Source organism: Penicillium oxalicum, chromosome VI (assembly GCF_001723175.1).
Source record: "Penicillium oxalicum strain HP7-1 chromosome VI, whole genome shotgun sequence".
NCBI classification, from domain to species: domain Eukaryota; kingdom Fungi; phylum Ascomycota; class Eurotiomycetes; order Eurotiales; family Aspergillaceae; genus Penicillium; species Penicillium oxalicum.
This window is the reverse complement of record NC_064655.1, coordinates 3,646,645-3,665,530: the sequence shown is the minus strand read 5'-3', so window position 1 is coordinate 3,665,530 and position 18,886 is coordinate 3,646,645. Positions and strand designations below refer to the sequence as shown.

The following is an 18,886-nucleotide window of genomic DNA, read 5'->3' as shown; positions in this document are numbered from 1 at the left end:
ACGAGACTCTTCTCCACCTGGAACCTCGTACAACGGGATGGATACGGAGGCTTCTCGATCAAAGACTCATCTCCAACGACTTCTGTTAGATAGATGCTCAAGGTCTGCTTGGAATTCAATCAGCTGTTGAGTCAAGGAGGTCGACTCCCGTCGAGCAGTGCGGAAGCAAGTATGGAGGCCAAGAGGCTGTCGTCCGATCGGTCATTCAGACCCTGATCAGAAGACGAAGTTCTGTCAGGACCTTTTGGGGGTTAGCGCGCCGACCGATGGCATTTTTACATGCACTTCGATCGAATCTGGAGATCCACCTACGCCAATCCTCATCCCCAGATGGACCCCTCGGCCGCTCGGCCGCCTGAATGGAGGAAGCTAAGAAGTGGGCCTTGGGCAGGTGCACAGGTCCAGGGAGCGAACGAGGATCCAGAGATCTGACATGTGGGATCACACTTTAGATGCACTGGAATGCGCTTGCCCCGTGCTCGGGCGATCATTTTGCATACAAATTGAGCAGCTGGTCGCACGAGATGATCTTGGTCTCTTGGACGCTCTCGCATTTCACAGTCGCGCCTGCCCCGAGTTGATGTTGAAGGGGGAGAGCCATTCCCATCCAGGTATTCAGGAAGTCGCTGCAGTCCACCGTCGGGTCCAGTAGTAGGAGTACTGCCTCTCGTCCGAGGTGACTCAGCATCCCGTGGCCGGGCCGATTGGCGCTTCATTAAGGCAGCTGCCGCCTGCCAGTGGAGGAGCCCCTCGAGGGTTTGCGCAAAAAAAAAAAAACGGTGGCTGCACTGTGACGTGACGCCGCCGTCGCGATAAGATCGCAATCTGTCGGACCCTTTCCTTGCACAAACCTGCCTCCCCCCTCCCCCAATTGCATATTTTTCCTTCACGGCGGATGATTATACACTCCCAGGCACACCCAAAATAGGCAGCCTAGTGCCATATCAACATGTTGTCGACAGTGGCCCTGTTCGGTCTATGGGTCACTGCGGCGGCGTCCGTGATCCCAGCCGAGCAACAGCCCTTGGCCGATTCTATTGTGTTGTCCAGCACCCTCGAACCATTGCCCCAAGATTCCCACACATCACCCGAGTCAGTCACACCTCGACCTCGTGGTCGATTTCTACACATCACTGGTACGTGCCTGGACATGATTCTCAATGCATGGCGTACCCGCCGATGGGCTTAGCGAAAGGGCAATGCTAACCATCTCCTCTGCCGCGGTAATAGATTTCCACCCGGACCGATACTACAAGGTTGGGTCCCAGGCTGATGAGAAGGGCGGAACATGCCATCGCGGCAAGGGATCAGCGGGGTATTTTGGTGCCGAAGGGACCGATTGCGATTCTCCCCTGTCCCTAGTCAATGAGACATTTCGATGGATTGAGCAAAACCTCAAGGATGACATCGATTTCGTCATCTGGACGGGCGATTCCGTCCGTCATGATAACGACGAGAAACACCCGCGCTCAGACGATGAGGTCGTCTCGCTCAACCGGTTCATGGCGCAGAAATGGGTCGATGTGTTTGGAGTGCGCGATACCCCCAATATCCCTGCGAACGCACCGCGCCTGTCGGTGCCTGTGATCCCGACCTTCGGCAATAACGACATTCTGCCCCACAACATCTTCCGCGGTGGGCCCAATACGTGGACGAAAAGGTACGCCGAGATCTGGCGGCATTTTATCCCAGAGGACCAGCGGCACTCGTTCGTGGAAGGAGGGTGGTTTACCGTGGAGGTCATTCCTAGTAAGCTGGCCGTCATCAGTCTGAACACCATGTACTTTTTCGATTCCAACAGTGCGGTGGATGGATGCAGTGCCAAGTCGGAACCTGGTTATGAACACATGGAATGGCTGCGAGTGCAACTTCAGTTGCTCCGAGATCGCGGGATGAAGGCCATCCTGATGGGCCATGTTGCTCCCGCCCGCTCGAAAGAGAAGAGGAACTGGGATGAAAGTTGCTGGCAGAAATACACCCTGTGGGTAGACCGCTATCGCGACGTGGTTGTGACGGGTCTCTACGGACATATGAACATTGATCACTTCATCCTGCAAGATCATCACAAGGTTCATATTGGCGATGTATTGGAACCGGCTGCAAAGGACATCGTCTCCGTCGCGTCAAAGGAGGACTATCTTGTCTCGTTGCGGAGACAGTGGTCTACACTCCCGTCTCCTCCGAAGGGCGTTTTTGAGAAACTTCGCGACTACGACTCTCTTCAGTTCGATGCCTTGAAAAAGAAAAACAAGAAGGGGAGGGACAGGGAGCGGAAGGAACGCAAATTCCTGAAAAAAATCGGTGGGCCATTCGCCGAACGATATAGTCTCTCTTTGGTTTCGCCGAGCATGGTGCCGAATTACTTTCCTACCCTTCGGGTTGTGGAATACAATGTCACTGGGCTCAAGTCATCTTCTATTCACGACCATGGCTCTGCAGACGGCGTTGAAGGCTCTGGCACCATTCCCTCAGTCGGGCTTGAGCATGTCGAATCTTCTTCGATCGAGGCCGAGAAAAAGAGAAAGAAGAACAAGAAGAACAAGGACAAAGACAGGAAACCGCCCAGCTTCCCAATACCGGAGCCTCCATCCTCCTCAGCGCCCCCGGGCCCGGCTTATTCTAACCAACCGTTCACCCTACTTTCCTATACCCAATACTTTGCAAATTTGACCCGGTTGAACGCTGAGGTCGCCGTCACTCAGGGACATAAAGACCCACAGATCGAGTTTGAAGTCGAATACTCGACGCTGGATGAGGGTGCCTGCCAGATGGCAGATCTGACCGTGCGCAGCTTCTTGGAACTTGCGATCAAGATCGGCGAAGATGGGCCGGTTGCGTCTGCAGAATCTCCCGCCACCGATACTCCAACTGGTGAGGTGGCAGTACAGAAGAAGGCCATCAACCAGGCCTGGCGTACCTTCCTTCACCGAGCCTTTACTGGCTTTATTGGCGTTGATGAGCCGAATTAGAGCGAACCCCTCGTTGAAGACTTTGGCATATTCGCTTCTCATTCGTCTTCTTTCTTAATTGATCATCTCGCCTATCATTTTTCCTTGCTTGGAAATCCCTGGATTTTTACCCCCCACAGAGAGACAGGTGCACTTTCATTCGAGGCACCTGGGCTGGATGTTTGCATTTCATGAAGTTCATATTGCATGCGTCTGGAGTTTTGCATATTCTTTTTTGTTTCTTTTGTTTACTTTGGGGCACTGGCTGTAGCGATTTTAAACACACATCGATATGACGAGCATCATTATTCTTTTCTTTAATAGCAGTGGGAATCTTTCTTCTTTGCCCAGTAAGCAGTGTGTATTCTGTTGTTGTGATGTCGCCGTCCATCCATCCGGCGATATGATCGGCTGTGGCTCAAATCACATGCCAATCGCTGTCCATGTTTCGCACTTCCACCTCCTGCTGCCCGCGATCGGAAGAACTCGCGTTCCGAGCCATCGGGGTTCGCTCCAAATGTCGCTCCTAGAAACCCTTTCAATCCGAGTGCTTTGCTGTACAATCCGTGTCGCAAGGCAGACGAACGAGTGAATTTCTTTTCTCAGTCTCCGGCCATGAGCAATGTGCTCTGGGTTGCATGGCGGATACCATGTGCGGGACTGCGAAGTTCCGGCGTGTCGCCGCCAGCTGAATTGTTCCGTCAACAGCCTCATATTCTCCGCATGACGCCATGGAAGACGTGCGCCAGTCCGGCCCGCCGATTTCTCAATTTGCGACATGGCACACCACTGGCAAGAAATTGGGCCACCCGAAATGCGAAACACAATTTGAATGACTCTCAAAATTACCATCAACGCAGGACGAAGAGGACAACCGCCGCCACCCGGTCCCCCACGAGGTCCGCCGCCGAAAGCTTTCCAGGCGGAAAGCCACGCTCGGAGAAGCAGATACGAAATATCTTTGCGTCGGACACTATCTCTGCCGGCCTTGGAAACAGGACACTGGCGGTCCTTCAGGCTCGCCGGGTGCAAGGCACTTTGGATCTCGATCTTCCAATCGACATCACTCGCTCAGTATCCCAACCCCAACTGGATGCCGCCCTAGAATGGTTACGTCAAAACTTTCCGTTAGATGAGGACGCAGCGATCCTCGCTCGCATTGAACGAGAGGAGTATGAGGCGGAACAAAAGCTTGTACGGCGAGCTGAAGAGCTGGGTCTGTATAAGCCGCAGAGCGGATCCTACGACGCAGAACTTGGTGAAAACAAATCTGTCTACGGAAAGAGTGTTTTGAAAGAAGTACGAGAGAAGAATGAGAAACGGCTTCTGGCTGAAAAAGAGCGCAAGCGCCAGCAGTGGCTGGAAGGCGAACAGCTGGAGCTGGAGCAATTGCAGCGTCAAGTTCAAGGCAACACGGCGTTGCAGAAATATCAAGAAGCTGGACTTACAGAAGGTACCGATTTCCAGCCAATGCAAAAGAGACGCATTTGAAATGGCTCGCTCACCAGTCTGAAATAGCCCGACCTCGTGCGGACCCGAACGAACGCCCATACCTGGCTTGGGTACAAAAACACCACATTGCGGCGACCCAAATGCCAGCCGATTCGGCTGACCTCACCACTGTGTGTACCACTTTGACATGACCGATTCCTCGAATTCAGTCTAATATTCGTTCTATAGGCTCAACGCCTTCTCTTGCCTTCACTCTTCGCATTGGCTACGCTGGGGCTCTGTTATCTGTTTGCTCAGAACTATGAGGCTCCGGCCCGACAAGATCGCATGTGGCCGGATGTTCCTCCAGCTGCAGCTACGGTGGGAGCCATCATCGGAGCCAACATTGCAGTGACCTTGATGTGGAAATACGTCCCACCGGCCTGGAAATTGCTGAACCGCTACTTTGTGATTGTTCCGTTTTATCCCCGAGCTTTGGGTATTCTGGGCAGCACTTTCAGCCATCAGACATGGAGGCACCTGGCCACAAACATGATGGTTCTTGGTCTTATGGGAACCAGAGGTAAGTCTTGGTCATTCTCCTTGATTGTTTTAGACTCTTGCCAGAATACTGACATGGCCCCATCGATAGTTCATGATGAGCTCGGTCGTGGAAACTTCTTAGCAATCTATGTTGCTTCGGGTGCCATTGGCTCAATGGTCTCATTGTCCCGCAGCGTCCTCTTGGGTCATCTCGGTATGACATCGCTAGGCGCTAGTGCTGCAACGAGCGGTATTGTTGCCGCGTGGTGCATGTATCACTTTGAGTATGCTACTTTCCCTAGACGCATCTTGCCCCTTGATCGGTTTTGTTTTTTTTTTCACCTGGAGGATTACATCTCTAACAGGACTTCGCGCAGTGACAAAATTACCATGTGGATTCTTCCACGTGAGCTCCGCGAGACGATCTGGACCCAAGGCTGGATTTTCCTAGCTTGCCTGATTGCTACGGAGGTTTTCAGCATGGTGACTCCTGCGCGCTTTTTGCGAGTCTGGCCTCTGTCCCGCCTCACCAAGATGGATCATGCGGCTCATCTGGGTGGCTACTTGACCGGTGCAGGTTGCGGCTACGCATTGATTCAACAACGACGAGCTCGTGAACAGCGAAGAGCCCGTGATTCCGGCTGGTTTGACAAGTTCGGCCGCTAATGTGTCCTTTGCCCAAAGGTCTACATGAATTGATCCTTGCCAGGTATATTTGATCGACAATTCCTTGTTGATTCGATGCCTCGAATGCTTTTCTTTTTGTACGAACAGATGATGTGTTCATACTGTACTATACTAGAGCAACGAATGATTTGTCAGTTTATTTGACAACATGGATTTAGACGCTTATAAAGTGGATTTCACCTCAAATCTGGAGTCATGAGTGGCAGACAGAGGATAAGTCGAGGAAGAGCTTCAGTTCCAGACCATCAAACCTCCAAACCTAGGCAGTTTAGCCCATCGATTCCACTCTACTGTTTTCCAAGCAAAGCAAGCCAAACTTCGCATGTAAAGACCAATGGGCTCCATTATGCGCATTGACTCGAGAGTGAATTAGGATGATCAAATGCTCCAGTCAATTTCTTCAATGTATTTCTGTGCTGGTTGGTCGAGTGGTTTTGAGCGAATAAATATAATTGGTTTCTGTCAAAGAGAAACGCTCGTTTTCTTTTGAAAAATTAAAAACTTCTGCCGGACGCACTGCAGTATCCTCGGGTTTAGAATGATGATAAATTAGATACGTGAGTATTCGTGATCTGGTGGGAGGTGCAAGGAAAGCTTCAAAGGGGCACGAAATATTCATATTTGATTGATGCAGTGGCCAAGTTCTCCAGTCGGTTTGCGTTCAAGACCGCTGGCAGGAAGAAAAGCGCTTTATCTCAAGGCCGTCTGCCCAACAAAACTCAGTTTGGACAACACCGTGTGTTTTCCAGTGTCTTGCATCGGTGTTTTAGCTTCGACCGCATCGGGTGACACTGAGACTTATATGGATACTTCGTATCAATGTTGGTAAAATGAGGCACATATCGATCCATTATTGAAGATGCTGGCAAGGAGATGCAAATGGTCATGACGGTCCCAATAAAAGACACGATATAAGATTAAATTATTTTAAGAAACAGAAAAGTCTTTTTCCTTACCAGTTGGATGGTATTCCACGAAATTCGAACATGCCGCCATTGAGTGTAAGCATTTCACATGAGCTTCACATTTCTCATTTTCCCACGTCGTCATAAAAATCCTCCGACTTAGTTGAAAGTGATCTTCACAACCTTGGCGGGCTCCATAAATTGACCCAGGACAGGAGCAACCTGACCACCGCTGGTACCGACATAGACGGTCTTTTCATCACTGGTAAGACGGCAAGATGTCGCACCGGGCATTTGCGTGGAGAGTTGACCACCACCCACGAGGGCGATCTGACCAGAAGGAGTGATGCGGACGACCGAGTTCTGGGGATCGGTCGCGATATAGGCTGTGCCATCGGAGGCAACATCAAAGTTATCGGGCAGGAATCCACTGGCGATAGTCTCATAGTCACCAACCGGCATCGCCTCTGAGTTGACCTTGACACGGCCGAATTCCATACGGGTCGTGCTGGAGTAGTAGACGTAGTCGTTAAGAACCTTGAGACCGTTGACTCCCAAGGGCAGAGCCTGGCCCTCTGCAGGACGAAGCTTGGTGTTGTTCAGTGCCACCGAGTACTCGCCGCTCTGCGTGTTCAGCTTCCAGCCAAGACCCACGGGACTGTCCGCAATCAAGACCAAGTGAGACTCCCGGGTGAAGCTGGTCATACCGTTCAAAGCGACGGCCTCCGGGATGGCGGCGATCTCGGAGACGGTATGGCCGGCATTTGCCCCCTCTGTTCGCGCCGCCGCGTTGGAAAAGTCGATCTTTTGCACGACGAAAGATCCCGGGGTGGGCTGGTAGGTCGTGGAGGAGAAGTTACCGATCACGACCGCGAACACGTCGTCCTCGATCTCGCTGATGCCGAAGCAGCTGGTGACCATGGGGAAGCTGTGGACAAGCTCCGCGGTTCCGGTGGCAGGATCAAGAGACCAAACTTCGGGGGTGTCCAACCGGGTCAACAGGAGGCTTCCATCGCGGCGCTCGACCAAGTTGACGATCCAGGAGCCATTGTTGGGGAACTGGAACACCGTCTCGATCGTTACATTGGGCTCGTCATTGCTGTGAGGGTTGACACTGTTGACACTGCCGACGTTGTTGGCATTGTTGGCATTCTGGGAATAGTAGGTGGGCCAGAAAGCAAACGCAGTGGGAAGGGTGGCCAGGAGGGCAACCCAGGTGGTTTGGACGTGCATTTTCAACGGAAGGAAAGCGTGATGCAAAGGAGAGACAGATGAGGCACAGGTTGATCGAGATGCCATCAACGAGATCGAGGGCAAGGAATCAAGTTATATGCGATCCGACGACCCTTGATAGCAATGTTGATTATTGCATTCCATTCTCAGCAACGCGAGTCAATAGCTCTTGGCTGGAACGAATCCCTTCATCCCTTGCGCGCGTGGAGCAGCTGTATCCGCGACGATCCAACCCACCCACGATTGCAATCCTGTTTTCTTTTTGATCTTGCGCCTGCTATTGGAGCGGACCTGAAATTCCAGTATGCTGATTCTGGGCCCATACACATATAAGATGCCATGGACACACAACACGACGAGCCGAGCACAATCCTCCGAGAGATATACTGTATCCGTATTCGTCTTTGCGATCTTGGCCAAATTCCACGAATGAATAATGATTCTGCTGCTACGCGCGACAAGAGTCGACGGTCTCCCCCACTGAACAATGCTCGGGTCTGTCTGGGACGTACGTCCACAGCTTTCCCAAGTCTCACCTTCCTAGATAGGAAAGTAGGAGCGTCCTCCTGAAGGTTGAGACAATTCAACGAGGGCGGCATATAGGGCGGTCAAGTATGTCACTGTAGGAACTCGTACCGGGCCAGAAGCTACTATTGCAGAGTTAGGGAAAGGTCGGAGCTTTCTATCTCACATGCACCACGTCGTACTACATATGCATAACTCAAACTGGAGGTCCTCCTGAGTTCCCAGTGGACCATTCAATGACGCTGAGAAAAGCAGCCATGCCACTGCAAGTAGACCGTAGGCGGACGGTCTAGTCCTCATATAGACCGGTCTCACCGCAGTCTCGCCGAATGAAGTCAAAAGCTTGGCTGGCCTCTCCTGATTTCGCTGCTCCTGCAGAACTCACGACTGAGGTGTTGGCAGTGAGGGTGGTGAGTGTGGTTTCGTAGAAGGTCACCGTCACTCGTTGGAGAGAACAAAAGGTTCGTTGGCCTGAGGCATCAATGGCACCCAGGCACAAGCGTGGTAGCGCCTGTTCCGACCATCCCACCTTCGTGCCGTTGTACAACACAGCGAGCACTATCTCTCACCATCTTTCAAAATGCCTCAGAATAATGGCGATGAGTTTGGCCTTGCACAGGTGAGCCACTTCACGTCCATCGGTGGGATTCATATTGGGTCAGAGGACCGAGGAGGTTCTTGGGGTATCGTCAACATGGCGAAGCATACCATGGCACCCCCACTGCCAGTAATGGGTGCGACTTACGAGACAATCAACATTACTAACGGTGTTCCGCTTGCTGTCTAGGCCCTTGCCGATATAGCGAAGTATTGCTCCTCGCTCCATATGTATTTGAACGTGACCATGGCTGTCTAACTTTGGTCATCTAGGGGGGAACAGACTGCGTCCGAGCTGGAGAGAAACCTGAGCGCCATTGAGGGCAAGATGGACGAATTGCTAGCGTTTTTCGAGGCTCAAACTGCATCGCCACAAACTACAAAGGAGAGCGCAACTTCGGGGGATGCCAAGTCAACGTCAACGTCATCTCCGGGTCAGGTCAAGCCTGAGGAGCCGAGCCATTGAACAGAACATCCATGTGGAAGAGGCCATCCGATCCCTTTTCGACCACGCCCACCTCCGTGATAATGCCATCAATCAAGGCAGCTGGCGTGATGTCAAAGGATGGGTTCCACACATTGATTCCTGGAGCGGCAATGCAGACCGTCTCCAAGGTCACATTGCCATCGATCGCGGGGGCTCCCGCGCGAGGGCCCTTGATGTTGATCATTTCAGCGGCCGGACGTTGCTCGATCACGATCTCGTTGCCGGATTTGGTTGCCAGATCAATGGTGGTGCGTGGCGCCGCAACCAGGAACTTGACTCCGTGGTACTTGGCTAGAACTGCGAGGCTGTAGGTGCCAATCTTGTTGGCCGTGTCTCCGTTGGCGGCCACCCGGTCCGCGCCCACCACGATAGCGTTGACGCCGGCCTTGGGATCTGCCAGCAGGGCCGCGGCCATGGAATCCGTGATCAGAGTAGCGGGAATCTTGTCGTGAACCAATTCAAAGGCGGTTAAGCGGGAGCCTTGATTGTAGGGTCTGGTCTCGGAGCAGTAGGCGTGACGTAGAACGTTCTTGGAGAAGAGGGAGCGGATAACACCCAGAGCAGTGCCGTAGCCGGACGTGGCAAGAGAGCTGCATGATAATCAAACCCAGTGTTAGCCAACGTCAATGTGAACCTGCCTCGGTATCGTCGGTCTCCAAGCAGTTGTGAGAAAGCAAAGCATACCCCGTATTGCAGTGCGTCAAGACGGCCACATCAGAACCGCCCTTGGTCGCATTCGCCATGATCCATTCCGCCCCGTGATGGCCGATGCGCTGGTTGTCATCCAAGTCCTTGCCCATCATCTCCTCTGCGCCGCGCATAAACGCCGCCACCACAGTCGGGCCCATGGCTCCCACTTGTCCAGCCTGTGTCGTGACCACAGCCCCAAGCTTTCGTGCCGCATCGGCCAGGTTCACCGCAGTCGGGCGACTGGTGACCAGGTATTCCAGCTTCTGCGCAATCAACGTTTCGGCCTCCTGTGGTGAATCAGGGATCTTGTCTGCAGACTGAAGGGCATGCAGCTCAGAGGCAAGCGCCAGCATGGCGACAATCGCGATGGCGGGAGCGCCTCGGACCTTCATGTCCTTGATCGCATTCCATCCATCTTCCGCGGTCTGAATCGGGATGTATTTTTCGACGAAGGGGAGTTGCAGCTGGTCCAGGATCTCCAGGTGTCCCTGGTCATATTTGATTGCTTGTAGCATAGCTGACAGGAGGTCGAATGGTGGATTTATCTTGTCAGATATATATATACGTATTTTTTTCCTTGTTCCTCTTCTCGAGCCCCGCGGCATCTGGGAAATGCGCCCCGCCGGAAGTGTAGTTTATGCCTGAGGCCAAAACGTTCCCGCCCTTGCGGTACAGCCCGAAATGGCTGGAGATCATTCCAATCCAGGTAGAAGATATCTACTGTATGCCAGTGTTGCAAAAAACCAATTTATGACTCTCCACTGTATGGAATTGGAAAGATCATTATTCAATTTCCGGGGTTCCGGTAGGTACCAAGTGGCCAATAGGACCTACCTAGTTCATGGTGTATATGTTGACTTTTGATATAGTAGGGTCCAGTGTCAACTCGATATTTGATATCGTAACCTCAGCCGAGATGGGATGTCAACACCTCGGGCAGTACATCAAATTCAAACCAAGTGATCATTGTATTGGTTGAATGGCTGAATGTGGAGAGCGACCCTGGGCAATATCATACATATCAACAGTAGGTAGTATACATCACACATGTTCTATCCACAGCCTAACACTCCATAATGGGAAAATTATGTACACTAATATCCACACAAAGGAAGAAGAAAAACAAGATAGCTCCGAGTCTAGGTAACGTCTCGGAGACGCGCCTGTTCTGCCCGGTTGGTGTCATGATGGCACCGGGACATTCTCGAACCCTTTTTGGCCAGGCTTACGGTTCTCAACAATGACTTGTTGACTTCGATGTCCACAATAACCATCGTTTCCAGCGGTACGCGCGATTGTCTGGAAAGAACCTCCACCATCGTGGTTGCCGTCGGGGACCCAGACGGTTTCCTCAACTCGCGCGCCCGTCACCTCGGCTCGACGAGGATTATACCATGGTAACCCCACCAGATGATTGCCGATATTGTGAATCAGCGAGTACAGACGCTCCCATCGCCGGGTGATCCAGAGCCATGAAAGAGTGCGTTGGTCATATGCAACTCGGATGTATGGGTTCATGTAGATGCCCGTAGCGGTGACCCCGTCGAGGCCGGCTTGGGGATCTTTCAGATCAGCATGAATGAGACAGCATTCAGAGCCTTCCCAAAATAGCTCGGAGGTTGAGCGGAATCGTGCTGGAGTCGTGCCACCCGGCAATGGGTCTTGAAAGTATTTGGCGTCGAAGGCCACCATGCCACCCCAACAGCTCCGGACTCGGACGGCATCCTTCCCGTGCAGTACGTCGGAGCGACTGGCAGCATCGCCCGCACTGGAGAACCACGGGAAGAACGGTAATCCCATTGAGTATCCCTCCAGGTCGCGTGTGGCATAGGTGTCATAAAATTTGAAAGGGTTATCAAAGTCGACGGCGCACGCTGCGCGGTACTGCGACTCTCCTGCTTCATTCAGGTTTGTTGAGAACAAGAGTTGCAGAGCGTCAATGGGATCGTAAAAGATATCGTTCAAGTAAAGGAGTTTGTCGTACCGAGTCTCGGGATGGTCGTTGATCGGCTTAAGAGCTCGGTTGCGAAGCTCCGCGAGATATTCGATGCGCGGTGTACGCGTCTCACCTCCGGGTAAAATGATCGACGGGATGGTCTTGAGGTCCAGATGCTCTTCAAAGACAATCGACTTGGCGCACGGGATTTGTTGCTCCAGTTCACGCAGTGCCGCACCACCTTCTTTCCCGCTGTCATTCTCATATATGCTTACAAACACATTTTTCGGACCAAGCAAGTCGATGAGCTGTAGTAGCTGCGTACCCCACTGGCCCCGAGCGAGATCGCCCCCTCGATCGTAGAGACTTGCAGCGATGAATACTTTCTGGTTAAGTGGGTTTCCCCGCCCAGCGATATTCCCGTCCAATGCCGACTGTCGCAGCGTCGCATAATGTCCGGGAGGGTGGGTGTATGAAGGGAAGAAGATAGAGGCGAATGCGACCAAGCCCAGTACAACCCCGAGAACAATATGAAGGCCGCAGCATCGTCGACGAGCGCAGAAGCGAGGCACGCAGCTTGAACGAGCGGAGCGAAGGAAAATCGGTCGCGCATGGGACTTCAACTGTCGATATCCAGATGGCGAGAATAGCCGAGTGAGCCACGGTTTTCGCCGATACCTGAGTCTTGATGTGGCTGGGGTTTGAGACTCGAAATCATCATCGTCGAGATTGAAGGTGCCGTCCGTGTCGGCCGACGATCGCGAGGCCAGCTCGTACTCGTCTGGGTGCAACAAACGAGCTGACATGGCGCCAAAATAGAGGCAGAAAGGGTCCTGGAGTGGACAGGAAAGGTATCAGTTCAGGAGATCCTGCAAAGCCGCGGTCAACCCATCTCTCTCTCTGTCATTATTCATTTGGGGAAAAGACCACATGAGTGTCTTTCTCACCAGCGCCCTCCTGAGAAACTGGAGATCGAGCTTCCGAGAGAACCTCCGATGACCGCCTCAGGCACCAAAAGAACCGATAGGCGATATGGAGTTCTCGCCAAAACAAAATCGAGAGTTCAAGAAATTGGTACTGCCTTCTTTGCGTGTGATGGGCAGGTCTCTCTTTTGAGAGTGTTCTACGCTGCTCACCAAAAACCCTAGGTCTTGGCTACGAGCATTGTCTACCGAGGGAAGTGCGTGCTAGATTACCTGACCGTGAGAGAAAGTTGCAATTGAGCATGTTATTGATGGACTCCAAGACATCTCACAGAGACAGCTGACAGGTAAGAACGAAGAGGCGAGTCGAGCCGTTCAACGCTCCAGGCGGCTTCTTAATCGAGACAAGCCGTAGTTCCGCAATATGATTATCCTATGAAGGTTTGGCTTCCGGTTCCGGGGACCAGTATGGCATAGAGTCATCGTCAGACGAATCCGAAGTTGACGAGTCATCGATCGGGCCTGCCAACTCCGCTTGCCGTTGTCTCTCCGCTGCCGCTTGCCTGAGATTGGCCATCATGGCCTCAAAGGAGCCTGAAGTGTGTATTCCGTTCATGCGCTCAAACAAGCCAGCGCTGGGCCGGGAGGACGGAGGTTCTTGAGGCGGTGGTGATACTTGTGATGGCTGAGAACCAGAGGGTCTGACGGAGGAATGACCTTGCTCTGTATTGCTCACATGGGTCACGTTGGCGCTCCTGGGCGATTCGAGAGGACGAGCCGACGCGGGCACCGGGCTCTCATTAGGCTCGCCTTCAACTTTCACCGCGGAATCTTGTGCCTTTGTGCTTTGAGGAGATTCTGCGTCTTGTTCTTCTTCGAGGTTGATACTCTCAGACAAGGCTTCGGCCGCGTGATCCAGGATATCATCTTCCCTCTCCAGCTGAGCTGCGACACGTTCATCATCGTCATCTTCGTTCTCGGAGCCATCGCTCTCTGTGCTTTCCTCACCCTCCGAGCTTTCTTCGTCATCATCGCCTCCTTCTCCATTCATCTTTTCCTCCGCATCTTCACCAGCTTCACTGGTTTTGGGTGTCCTGTCCTTTCCCGTACTTTGTGTGGAGAGATCGGCTGTCGAGGAAGCTGGTTTGGACTTGATGGCTCCATAGATACGGTTGTCCTCACTTTCCTCTTCAATTTTGTCATTTGTCGAGCTATTATTTCCGGGCTTTTTGTCAATAGGTTCATTCCGAGGCCTACATGGATCATTAGTGCCAATACTCACACAAGTAAATTACTAAGCTGATTCACTGACAATTGCTTAGGAGGGGTCTCTTGAATCTCCTCATCTGTTTGCTCTGCTATGCTCGGGGTCGTTGGCGCCGTTGGGCCAGCCGATTCTTCGACTTCTGAAGAAGTCGCCTCTCTGGGTACATTTGTATGCTGCTCCTCTTGCTCGGGCCGTTGTTCTTTCTCAGACAGCTCTTCTTCCGCAGATTGCTGCTCGTCGTCAGTGTCGACAGAGTCCGGAGAGTAGATTGATCGACCGGTGCGATGTGTAGATCTGCCCGAAGTTGTCAGTAGCTTTCGTGTCAGATTATATCCGTGGAGAACTTACCTTTGAGATAGAGCTACCTTGGGCCTCTTGAGCCGTGCGCTCAGTGCACGTTTCCCCCGTTGTTCGAGCTGAGATTGCTTTGCGTTCTTTTCAACAGGAGATTGCTCTCGCGCGGTCTCGGGCCCAAGAACTGGATTTGTATCTGGCGGACTTTGCTCAGGAGAAACAGAGGACTTGGTCGACCGAGCAATTGGCCTGCCACCCGTTGGAAGAACCGGCTCGTTGTTTGGCTTCTCCACCAAATCTCTGGCCGAAGTCCGAGCTTGCCTGGCGAGTCTCGCTGAGCGGTCTGGAGAAGGAATTCGGGATGGTGTGTTGTCCGCATTGACGTTTCGATTGTTGCTCGAATCCAATTCCGGTTCATTGACTATCCCCGCCGATGCAAGAATGTCCCATGCGTATGCGATTCGCCTGCGAGACGCTCGAATATTGTCTCTTAGTTTTTCACGTTGCGTTTTTTCTTTCTTCCGGGATTTCGCAACACCGTCTTGGTTCACGCGTGTAGGTCCTCGTGGTTTGGGAGGGACCAGTCGCCGTTCCTCCTCGAGATCTTCGATCAATTGGCTGTTCGCGACAATTTTCTCCATCAGTTTGATTGCTTTTTTCGTGCCTATGGAGGTCGATTCGGATGATTCCTCGGGTGAGCTTTCCGGTTCCGCGTCCATCTCCCCGCGCAAGATTCCCAACTTGCTCTTCACTTCCAGAATTCGCTGTTCGTCCCGTTTGACGTTTTCATAATATCGGTCGAGTTGCTCTCTAGTTCGAAGTCCTGATAAGGGAGTGGCTGTGTACTCGATTTGTGCAGACGCTGGTGTTTTCGAGGACCCAGTTGGTGAGAGCTGCGTCCGACGACGCTTCAATGGCGTCACCGGCGACTCATCCCGCTCGCGTTTTTGCGGCTGCTTCCGAGTCGTTGCACGCAATGGCTGCATTGTAGTCTTCGTGCCTCGAGCGACCATGATTGGCGACGGCAATGATCAAGGAAAAGTAACTGGTGCCGCGCCGAGCGCGTGCAGATGATGGAACTCGGCCCCTGGAATGGCGAATGTACCCCGAGAGAGCAAATATTTAAGGCGGTGATACTGTGCCTCTGGAAAAAGACTGCTGAATCGAATCAGATTGAAAAATACCGGGCTGGCGCTGGCAGTTTTCATGCCCTGAGCTGGAGGTTAGTTGACAAATGCGGAGGCGCAGCGGAGCAGTCTCGCGGCATCTTTGTCGCCTGTTTCCTCAGGCATAACACCATGACACCATGACACCAATCGTGGCCGGGCAACAACCTTTCATGTTCTGCAACTTAATCCTCCCTCCGTCCCACATGTCAATCGTTTGGCCCCTATTTGACGTACATAGCCTGGAGTTCACGCCCTGAACCGTATTGAGTCCGCGATTCTGTAGCGGCACCGATTCACGGGTTCAAAAAGGCATAGCCAACCTTGAAACGTGGGAAGCACCAGCCGCCCGTCTCGCCGTGAACATGACAAGCTAATTTTTCATTCCTGCCATGATCGCCTCGTTTATTCCATGCCTGGTGAGCTTACGATTGGACATGCCTCCATATGTATCAATGTCCAAGGAGTGAAATTGTCCTTGTTAGATATAGAGACACGTGACCTGAAAAGATAGTGCAAGAAGTTCAAAGTTACACAGTTTACTCGAGCTACAAGGCTGGACACGGGCAATGGCATACTATTGAGTGCGTCGAGTTCCGACCCTGAAGTGAAGTCTGGCGTGTAACGGTAAGGTTCGAATTTGAGTTAATCGAGACATATGGGTATCCAGTGGTTCATGTGATGAAAAAGCCGACAAGAGTGATTGCTTGAAATGAGATATCTTCTTGCTTGACGAAGATTTGACTGCGGCGAAGAAAATAAAAAAAGGGAATGACGGGGTATAGACAGCGCAGGCCAGGAAGCGCTGAGTGGGGTGGCGAAGTGATCGCAAAGCACTCAAACAGTCTTATACATGTCCGTGAGAGTCCCCAGAGAGTCAACTGAGGCATACCGTTGACTCTTGATGAATTTGGGCCATGTGTTGGTGAGGACGAGATATTTAATGCTTGCCTCAGCATCCCGAAAGATAGTCGCATCGAAGTGGTCCGGTATGTCACCCCAATAATAGATGCGATGACGAGTCCCGTTCGCGATATGTGCTTCCGAACCCTCTGAGACAGTGGGGGAAATAGGTTCCATGGCGAAATTATCGTAAGGGGTGACTGGGTCAGCCTCGCGTTCGTCACCGTAAAGAAGGCATGCAGCACGCTCGAAGGTATCTTCGAGGAATTTGAGATCATTCGAAGAGATGTTGACCGGGAACTCGGCGTGACGCACGCTGATGAAATCGACGTAGATGCCCAGGGCATCGTTGAAGGCTCGACGGAGAAGATCTTGGGATTGGCCGTCACGAGAAGTAGTCTGGTTCTTCAACACGTGCGGTAGTGAGTTCTTCCATGTCGCAACCCCCATGAGAAAGGCAATGTTTTCTCCGGAGAATTCGCGCAGCGCGGAGAACTCCAGCAATGGGAGAGGATTACGCTCCAGGACGTGTTCAAGGGCACCCATGGTCAAAATGCTGTCGCGGGAGCCATTCGTCTGAATCGACGCATTCATGGACTTTCGACCTGATACCATAGACTCGACAACGGTGGTATCCGACTTGAATGATTTATCCTCCGAGGAGTTCACCTTCACTCTGGCTTCCCACCGCGCGATAGAATCCAGAGTTTCCTGCCGAAGCGATTGGTGACGCATGACCTCCCAGCAGGGAAGGAAGACTGTGAAAATCTCGATGATCCAGATCGACAAGCAGATCCTGGCGAGCGAGAATTGTGAGATTTAGCCAGTTGAACCTTAACGTCAGGCCGAATTCGCATTCTCAGGAAAGACTTACCATTGTGGGGGGATAAAGTATCGGTTCACAGGCGCCATGCCTGGCACGTAAAGAGCAATGAGCCACATAGGTGTTGCATGCAGACTTTTGATCGGAAGCGAGTCATATTAGTGACCCGCATGTTGAAGACCAATCCCTATTTGGTACTATGGTCTCGCACGATGCACTCACCTTCCCAGGGCGCAGCCAATAGTTTGAAGGCGCCAGCCTTGCGTATCGCGAATGTTTCGTGATTTCCAGAGGACGATCGGGGCCACCACCCACGACCACACAAATTGCCAGAAAACACCAGGCCACCTAGTTCGTACGGGTCGTCGTCAACATCCACGGAGTTCAAATGAGTTGTACAATGATATCATGCAAGAGGGTGGCTTACCATTCCCAGCCTGAACCCTGGGCTGCCTTTTGGGCCATGGGACTTCCATGGACTTCTGTACCGGGAATTCCCCACGAACTATGCCATTTGCGAGAGATGAGATACATGAGGACTGTGAGAAAGATCTGAACGATCATCGCAATACCGACGGCGATGACAATCTTTGTTGTGTAATTGAGGCTGCGGAAACGATTGATGAGACCCGCCTTGGGCTTCACATCCAGCACCGCATCGAGCGAACGGCGTCCTTGAACGGCGTACTTGCGCTGAAGCTTGGCAACGTGGAGGAATCGGGCATTGGAGGCGTGGAAGAGAGCGATGCCGCATGGAAGGTATGTGCCCATGACCCAGTACTGAGTATCACCCGGCATCAGGGCGCCAATCAGAAGACCAAACTGACATACCCAACCGAATAGATGCAAAAGAACGATGGAAGACAGTGAAAGAGCGAGGCCTCGAATTCTCAGCGTCGGCATATCACGATTCTTGACGAGATAGGCCATGCCAGCGACGACGAGGGCCGTCCAGACACATCCCCAGACGACCCACCAGATACTGGCTGGTGAAAGGTCGAGCGCCGCCTGCGTGTCGGCAGTGAGTCCTAATTCGGAACCCATTGTGGATGATTTGAAACGAGCGAAGGGAGATAAGCGCTGAATGAAAGTGGTGAAGTTGGATGGTACAGGCTCCGCTTGTCCAGGCAAATCGGACAGAAGACAAAGGGCAGACCATTGCATTTAAGTCAGCCCGTGACATCCCTGCTGTGGAGTTGATTCCTGATTTCTCATAAGATTTTTGATCGGAGCGCTAGAGCCTCTATTGGCGTCCAGCACTCGGGCTCTCCTTTCTCATACAAGCATGTGGAACCCTGAGCAATTGACTCGGTTCCATCCATAACGTACCTGGTCCTCGTGCTGCCTTCGAATAGCACGGGGAGAGTTCGGCAGTCGTTTTCCCGCGTGTGTCGATCCTTTGATGGCTTGCACGCAGGAGCCACGGTGCCAGTTTGCCCAGAATCGAGGCCGATAGTCCGAAGGCTCAGAGAGATCTACTAGGCCAGATCGGGCAAATTATGAGTTCCACTTGCGATAGTGGAGCGAC

General features: G+C 52.4%; 8 protein-coding genes across 8 annotated transcripts; 3 read left to right on the top strand and 5 right to left on the bottom strand.

Moving 5' to 3' along the window:
• Positions 1–949: 949 nt before the first annotated feature.
• Positions 950–2,969, top strand: POX_f08494 (Endopolyphosphatase; the record flags this gene model as incomplete). Its single annotated transcript, XM_050117265.1, has 2 exons — positions 950–1,136; positions 1,231–2,969. 2 exons carry the CDS (start codon positions 950–952, stop codon positions 2,967–2,969), a joined length of 1,926 nt encoding a protein of 641 aa, XP_049967404.1.
• Positions 2,970–3,563: 594 nt separating this feature from the next.
• Positions 3,564–5,588, top strand: POX_f08493 (uncharacterized protein; the record flags this gene model as incomplete). Its single annotated transcript, XM_050117264.1, has 5 exons — positions 3,564–4,401; positions 4,467–4,570; positions 4,629–4,962; positions 5,032–5,206; positions 5,300–5,588. 5 exons carry the CDS (start codon positions 3,564–3,566, stop codon positions 5,586–5,588), a joined length of 1,740 nt encoding a protein of 579 aa, XP_049967403.1.
• A 1,085-nt stretch (positions 5,589–6,673) lies between these two features.
• On the bottom strand, positions 6,674–7,747 carry POX_f08492 (uncharacterized protein; the record flags this gene model as incomplete). The annotated part of the gene is made up of 1 exon (XM_050117263.1): positions 6,674–7,747. The coding sequence occupies one exon, from the start codon at positions 7,745–7,747 to the stop codon at positions 6,674–6,676; it is 1,074 nt and encodes a 357-aa protein (XP_049967402.1).
• Positions 7,748–8,852: 1,105 nt separating this feature from the next.
• POX_f08491 (uncharacterized protein) lies at positions 8,853–9,059 on the top strand (the record flags this gene model as incomplete). The annotated part of the gene is made up of 1 exon (XM_050117262.1): positions 8,853–9,059. One exon carries the CDS (start codon positions 8,853–8,855, stop codon positions 9,057–9,059), a length of 207 nt encoding a protein of 68 aa, XP_049967401.1.
• A 250-nt stretch (positions 9,060–9,309) lies between these two features.
• Positions 9,310–10,561, bottom strand: POX_f08490 (Methylthioribose-1-phosphate isomerase; the record flags this gene model as incomplete). The annotated part of the gene is made up of 2 exons (XM_050117261.1): positions 9,310–9,946; positions 10,041–10,561. 2 exons carry the CDS (start codon positions 10,559–10,561, stop codon positions 9,310–9,312), a joined length of 1,158 nt encoding a protein of 385 aa, XP_049967400.1.
• A 667-nt stretch (positions 10,562–11,228) lies between these two features.
• On the bottom strand, positions 11,229–12,788 carry POX_f08489 (uncharacterized protein; the record flags this gene model as incomplete). Its single annotated transcript, XM_050117260.1, has 1 exon — positions 11,229–12,788. The coding sequence occupies one exon, from the start codon at positions 12,786–12,788 to the stop codon at positions 11,229–11,231; it is 1,560 nt and encodes a 519-aa protein (XP_049967399.1).
• Positions 12,789–13,338: 550 nt separating this feature from the next.
• Positions 13,339–15,479, bottom strand: POX_f08488 (uncharacterized protein; the record flags this gene model as incomplete). The annotated part of the gene is made up of 3 exons (XM_050117259.1): positions 13,339–14,158; positions 14,218–14,466; positions 14,521–15,479. The coding sequence occupies 3 exons, from the start codon at positions 15,477–15,479 to the stop codon at positions 13,339–13,341; spliced, it is 2,028 nt and encodes a 675-aa protein (XP_049967398.1).
• Positions 15,480–16,469: 990 nt separating this feature from the next.
• Positions 16,470–18,402, bottom strand: POX_f08487 (uncharacterized protein; the record flags this gene model as incomplete). Its single annotated transcript, XM_050117258.1, has 4 exons — positions 16,470–17,331; positions 17,410–17,493; positions 17,581–17,706; positions 17,786–18,402. The coding sequence occupies 4 exons, from the start codon at positions 18,400–18,402 to the stop codon at positions 16,470–16,472; spliced, it is 1,689 nt and encodes a 562-aa protein (XP_049967397.1).
• Positions 18,403–18,886: the final 484 nt, after the last annotated feature.